The 6,767-nt window shown below is 64.9% G+C and overlaps 1 protein-coding gene across 4 annotated transcripts; it reads left to right on the forward strand.

Annotated features, from left to right (window-relative positions):
- Positions 1-108: 108 nt before the first annotated feature.
- Positions 109-6,469, forward strand: KCNJ9 (potassium inwardly rectifying channel subfamily J member 9). 4 transcript variants are annotated; one of them, XR_014950085.1, is made up of 4 exons: positions 649-772; positions 2,114-3,056; positions 3,655-4,050; positions 5,164-5,300. XR_014950085.1 is itself a non-coding variant. In XM_085560670.1 (3 exons), the coding sequence occupies exons 2-3, from the start codon at positions 2,123-2,125 to the stop codon at positions 5,472-5,474; spliced, it is 1,245 nt and encodes a 414-aa protein (XP_085416796.1). In that variant the 5' UTR covers positions 109-427; positions 2,114-2,122; the 3' UTR covers positions 5,475-6,469. The 4 variants fall into 4 exon arrangements, 2 of the variants coding, with proteins under 2 accessions (XP_085416796.1, XP_085416795.1); XR_014950086.1 differs by lacking the exon at positions 5,164-5,300 and adding an exon at positions 4,920-4,940; XM_085560670.1 differs by lacking the exons at positions 649-772; positions 3,655-4,050 and adding an exon at positions 109-427 and having other exon boundaries at positions 5,164-6,469.
- Positions 6,470-6,767: the final 298 nt, after the last annotated feature.

Consider the following 6,767-nt stretch of genomic DNA (forward strand, 5'->3'; position numbering starts at 1 on the left):
CCTGGGCTGGTGCTGGGGACCCCTGGGCTGGCGAGGAGTGGGCTGGGCAATGGAGGGGGATTCCTGGGCTAGTGACGGGGGAGGTGGGCTAGTGAAGGGGGTGGGCTGATGATGGGGGGGCTGGGTTAGAGATGGGCTGGGCTAGTGACCGGGGCACTGGGCTAGTGACCGGGGCATTGGGCTAGTGGTGGGCACTGGGCAATTGAGGAGGACCCCTTGGCTAGTGACAGAGGGGGCTGGGCTAATGACGCCCCCCCAGGTTAATTATGGGGGGGGGCGTTAATCCTACGGGGCTGGGCTAATGACGCCCCCCCAGGCTAATTATGGGGAGGGGGCTAATCCGAGGGGGCTGGGCGAGCGAACGGCAGCCCTGGGCTAGCGCAGGGCTGGCCGGGCTAATGAAGGGGAGCCTTGGGCTACTGATGGGGTGCGGGGGGGGCTGTGGTAATTCGGGGGGTGTAACTGAGCGCTGGGGGAGGGGGGGGGGGGCTGGGCGAGCAGTGGCCACCCCCGGGCTAGTGAGGGGGGGAGGGGGGGTTGGGCTAATGAGAAGCACCCCCGGGCTAATGAGGGGGGGATAACGGTGGGGGGGTGCTGGTGGTGGTGTTGGGGGGGCTGGGCTAGCGCTGGCCACCCCCGGGCCGGTTGTCCGTGCGGAGGGGGGGGCGGGGGCTCCCGGTATTTTTATCCGCGCGCCGCCGTTGCCGGGGAACGGGGCCGGGGGGGGCGGGGGGGGCCCGGAGAGCGCGGAGCGAGCGGGGCTGCGGCAGCGGTGAGAGCGGGCGGGGGGCGCGGGGGGCGCGGGGGGAGCCCCCCGAACGCGGCGGGGCCCCCCCGAACCCGGCCGGGCACCCCGAACCCGGCCGAGCCCCCCAAAACCCGGCCCGGCCCCCCCGAACCCGGCCCGGACCCCCCCGAACGCGGCCGGGCCCCCCAAAACCCGGCCGGATCCCCCAAAACCCGGCCGGGCCCCCCCGAACCCGGCCGGACCCCCCAAAACCCGGCCGGGCACCCCGAACCCGGCCGGGCCCCCCCGAACCCGGCCGGACCCTCCCGAACCCGGCCGGACCCCCCCGAACCCGGCCGGACCCCCCCCAAAACCCGGCCGAGCCCCCCCCACCCCCAAAACTCGACTGTGCCCCCCAAACCCGGTTGTGCCCCCCCCCAACCCGGCCGAGCCCCCTAAACTCGGCCGTGCCCCCCCCCCAAAACCCGGCCGTGCACCCCCAAAATCTGGCCGGGCCCCCTAAACACAGCCGTGCCCCCCCCATCCCCAAAACTCGACTGTGCCCCCCCCCAGACCCGGCCGAGCCCCCTAAACTCGGCCGTGCCCCCTTCCAAAACCCAACTGTGCCCCCCCAAACTCGGCCGTGCCCCCCAAATACAACCGAGCCCCCCCAAATCCGGCCGAGCCCCCCAAACCGGGATGGGGAACGGGGAGGGGGCAGGGGGGAATTTGGGGGCGGTGCCGCCGGGACCCCCCCGGGCACACGCGTGTGTAAAGAGGGGGTGAGGGGTGCGCGTGACCCGGCTGCGCGTGTGAGTGTGAGTGTGAGTGTGAGTGTGCCCCCATTCCCTCCCAGCGCCCCCAGTTTGGGGGTTCCATTCCCTCCCAGTGCCACCAGTTTGGGGGTTCCACCCCCCCAGTTTGAGAGCTCCATCCCCCCATTCCCCCATCCCAGTTCCCCCAGTTTGGCACCTCCACCCCCATTCCCCCATCCCAGTCCCCCCAGTTTGGGAGCTCTGTCCCCCCAGTTTGGCACCTCCACCCCCATCCCAGTCCCCCCAGTTTGGGAGCTCTGTTCCCCCAGTTTGACACCTCCACCCCCATCCCAGTCCCCCCAGTTTGGGAGCTCTGTCCCCCCAGTTTGAGGGCTCTGTCCCCCCAGTTTGGCACCTCCACCCCCATCCCAGTCCCCCCAGTTTGAGGGCTCTGTCCCCCCAGTTTGGCACCTCCACCCCCATCCCAGTCCCCCCAGTTTGGGAGCTCTGTCCCCCCAGTTTGGGAGCTCTGTCCCCCCAGTTTGGGAGCTCCGTCCCCCCAGTTTGGCACCTCCACCCCCATCCCAGTCCCCCCAGTTTCCCCAGTCCTCACCCCGCTGTCCCCCCGCAGCCGCCGCCGATGGCTCAGGACAACGCCGCCTTCTGCGGGGTCCCCGAGGGGGTCCCCGCGGGGGTCCCCGCCGAGGCCAAGCCCCCTCCCCAGCCCCCCCAGGCCCCCCAACGCCGCCCGTGGGGGGCCGGGGGCGGCGCGGCGGCCCGGAAGCGCCAGCGCTACGTGGAGAAGGACGGCAAGTGCAACGTGCAGCACGGCAACGTGCGCGAGACCTACCGCTACCTGACCGACATCTTCACCACCCTGGTGGACCTCAAGTGGCGCTTCAGCCTCCTCATCTTCATCCTGGCCTACGCCCTCACCTGGCTCTTCTTCGGCCTCATCTGGTGGGTCATCGCCTACAGCCGCGGCGACCTGGAGCACCTGGGCGACCACAGCTGGACGCCGTGCGTCAACAACCTCAACGGCTTCGTCTCCGCCTTCCTCTTCTCCATCGAGACCGAGACCACCATCGGCTACGGCCACCGCGTCATCACGGACACGTGCCCCGAGGGCATCGTGCTGCTGCTGCTGCAGGCCATCCTGGGCTCCATGGTCAACGCCTTCATGGTGGGCTGCATGTTCGTCAAGATCTCGCAGCCCAACAAGCGCGCCGAGACCCTGGTGTTCTCCTCGCACGCCGTGGTGTCGCTGCGCGACGACCGCCTGTGCCTGATGTTCCGCGTGGGCGACCTGCGCGACTCGCACATCGTGGAGGCCTCCATCCGCGCCAAGCTCATCCAGTCCAAGCAGACGCAGGAGGGCGAGTTCATCCCGCTGGACCAGACCGACCTGAGCGTGGGCTTCGAGACGGGCGACGACCGGCTCTTCCTGGTGTCGCCGCTCATCATCAGCCACGAGATCGACGAGCGCAGCCCCTTCTGGGACGTGTCGCGGGGGCAGCTGGAGAGGGACGACTTCGAGATCGTCGTCATCCTCGAGGGCATGGTGGAGGCCACAGGTAAACGGGGCGGGGACGCCGCGGTGGTGCTGGGACACCTCGGTGGCACCTCGGTGGCAATGGGACGCCTTGGTGGCACTGGGACACCTCGGTGGCAATGGGACACCTCGGTGGCAATGGGACACCTCGGTGGCAATGGGACGCCTCGGTGGCACTGGGACACCTCGGTGGCAATGGGACACCTCGGTGGCATGGGGACACCTCGGTGGCATGGGGACACCTCGGTGGCATGGGGATGTCCCGGTGGCGTGGGGACACCTCGGTGGCGCTGGGACGCCTTGGTGGCACTGGGACACCTCGGTGGCATGGGGACACTTCGGTGGCATGGGGACGCGGCGTCTTTGTGTGGATACGTTTGTGGAGATGTCATCTCCGTTGGACACATCGTCTTTGTGGGCATGTATCGTCTTTGTGGGATGCATCATCTCTGTGGGACAGATCCGTGGGGACACCTCCATGGGGACACAGCATCTCCATGGGGACATCCCATCTCGGTGGGGACACCTCCATGGGGACACAACACCTCCATGGGGACATCCCATCTCGGTGGGGGCACCTCCATGAGGACACAGCATCTCCATGGGGACTTCTCCATCAGGACACATCATTAGTGTGGGACAGATCCATGGGGACATCTCCATGAGGACACATCATCTCTGTGGGGACAACACCCCCATGGGGATCCATGACCTCCATGGAGACATTTCACCTCCATGTGAACATCTCATCTCCATGGCGACACCTCCATGAGGACACATCTTCAGTGTGGGACAGATCCGTGGGGACACCTCCATGGGGACATCTCATCTCTGTGGGGACATCATCTTCTTGGGACTCATCACCTCCATGGGGACAAACAACATCCAAGGGGACACATCACATCCATGGGGACCCATCACCTCCATGGGGAACCCTCATCTCCATGGGGACACCTCCATGGGGAACCCTCATCTCCATGGGAAACCCTCATCTCCATGGGGACACCTCCACTCAGGTATCGGGGTGCCCCAAACCCTGGGGGTTTCACAGACCCCTCACACCAGATCTGGGGTTTCCAATGCCCACAGTGACTCAGATACTGGGATGCCCATGCCCTGAGTGATTCAGGTATTGGGGTCCCCATGCCCTGGGTCACTCAGATACTGGGGTGCCCATGCCCTGAGTGATTCAGATATTGGGGTGCCCATGCCCTGGGTCACTCAGGTATCAGGGTGCCCATAGCCTGGGGGTTTCAGGTATTGGGGTCCCTATGCCCTGGGTCATTCAGATATCGGGGTGCCCATGCCCTGAGTGATTCAGGTTTTGGGGTGCCCATGCCCTGGGTCACTCAGATACCGGGGTCCCCATGCCCTGGGTCACTCAGGTATTGGGGTGCCCCAAACCCTGGGGGTTTCACAGACCCCTCACACCAGATTTGGGGTTTCCCATGCCCTGGGTTCTTCAGGTTTTGGGGTCCCCATGCCCTGGGTCACTCAGATATTGGGGTCCCCATACCCTGGGGGTTTCAGGTATTGGGGTCCCTGTGCCCTGGGTCACTCAGATATCGGGGTCCCCATGCCCTGGGTCACTCAGATATTGGGGTCCCCCTGACCTGAGTGATTCAGATATTGGGGTGCCCCAAACCCTGGGGGTTTCACAAACCCCTCTTACCAGATTTGGCGTTTCTCATGCCCTGGGTTCTTCAGGTTTTGGGGTCCCCATGCCCTGGGTCACTCAGATATCGGGGTGCCCATGCCCTGAGTGATTCAGGTATTGGGGTGCCCATGTCCTGGGGGTTTCAGGTTTTGGGGTGCCCATGCCCTGGGTCACTCAGATATCGGGGTCCCCATGCCCTGGGTCACTCAGATTTTGTGGTGCCCCCAGGGATGACGTGCCAGGCGCGCAGCTCCTACCTGGCGGACGAGGTGCTCTGGGGTCAGGAACCTTCAGGTTTTGGGGTGCCCATGCCCTGGGTCACTCAGATTTCGGGGTGCCCATGCCCTGGGTCACTCAGATATCGGGGTGCCCATGCCCTGGGTCACTCAGATATCGGGGTCCCCATGCCCTGGGTCACTCAGATATCGGGGTGCCCATGCCCTGGGTCACTCAGATTTCGGGGTGCCCCCAGGGATGACGTGCCAGGCGCGCAGCTCCTACCTGGCGGACGAGGTGCTCTGGGGTCACCGCTTCACGCCGCTGCTCAGCCTGGAGGAAGGCTTCTACGAGGTGGACTACGGCGGCTTCCACCACACCGTGCCTGTGCCCACGCCGGCCTGCAGCGCCCGCCAGCTGGCCGCCGCCGCCGCCCGCCGCGATGCCCACCTCTACTGGTCCATCCCCAGCCGCCTGGACGAGGCGGCGGCGGCGGGGGGCGAGGGGGACCCCGAAATGTCCCCCCGCGAGAGCAACGGGACCTTGGCCAGCCCCGAGTCGCGGTGATGCCGCCAAAACCTGTAAATAGCAAAAATCCAGCCCCGCTAGGATACTGGTGGTGGGTTTGGGGTGTCCCTGGCCTTTCGGGGTGTTCCTGGCCTTTTTGGGTGTCTCTGGCCTTTTGGGGTGTCCCTGGGTTTGTGGGGACGAGGGAGGAACCCAAAATCTCCCGTGAAAGCAACGGGACCTTAGCCAGCCCCGAGTCGCGGTGATGCTGCCAAAATCTGGGTGTAAATAGCAAAAATCCAACCCCGTTAGGATGGTGGTGGTGGTTTTGGGGTGTCCCTGGGCTTTTGGGGTGTCCCTGGGTTTGTGGGGACAAAGGGAACCCCAAAATCTCCCGTGAGAGCAACGGGACCTTGGCCAGCCCCGAGTCGCGGTGATGTCACCAAAATCTGGGTGTAAATAGCAAAAATCCAACCCCATTAGGATGGTGGTGGTGGTTTTGGGGTGTCCCTGGGCTTTTGGGGCGTCCCTGGGTTTGTGGGGACAAGGGGGGACCCAAAAAATCTCTCAGGAGACCAACGGGACCTTGCCCAGCTCCAAGTCGTGGTGATGTCACCAAAATCTGGGTGTAAATAGCAAAAATCCAACCCCGTTAGGATGGTGGTGGTGGTTTTGGGATATCCCTGGGCTTTTGGGGTGTTCCTGGCCTTTTGGGGTGTCCCTGGGTTTGTGGGGACAAAGGGAACCCCAAAATCCCCCATGAGAGCAATGGGACCTTGGCCCGTGCTAAGTTGTGGTGATGTCACCAAAATCTGGGTGTAAATACTGAAAATCCAACCCCGTTAGGATGGTGGGGGTGGGTTTGGGGTGTCCCTGGGCTTTTGGGGCGTCCCTGGGCTTTTGGGGTGCCCCTGGGTTTGTGGGGACGAGGGGGGACCCAAAAAATCTCTCAGGAGACCAACGGGACCTTGGCCAGCCCCAAGTCGGGGTGATGCCGCCAGAATCTGGGTGACCGTGTTCAATAAATCTCCCCCGTTAGGGTGGTGGTGGCGGTTTTGGGGTGTCTCTGGATTTTTGGGGTGTCTCTGGATTTTTGGGGTGTCCCTGGGCTTGGGGCCTGGCGGGAGGGGTAGTTTAAAGGGGTCCCCCGAGGAATTTGGGGTGAAATCGGGATGGGCACAGCACCCTGACCCCAATTCCTGCAGGGGGGGAGGGCAGGAAGGGGTCAGTGTCACCCCCCCAAGGACATGGGGACCCCAGGGTGGGGTTGGGGTCCCCTCAAGGACATGGGGACCCCAGGGTGGGTGTGGGGATCCCTCAAGGACCCCCAGGGTGGGGTTGGGGATCCCTCAA

The sequence above is a fragment of the Lonchura striata genome, chromosome 25 (assembly GCF_050655825.1).
Source record: "Lonchura striata isolate lonStrDom1 chromosome 25, ASM5065582v1, whole genome shotgun sequence".
Lineage (NCBI taxonomy): Eukaryota > Metazoa > Chordata > Aves > Passeriformes > Estrildidae > Lonchura > Lonchura striata.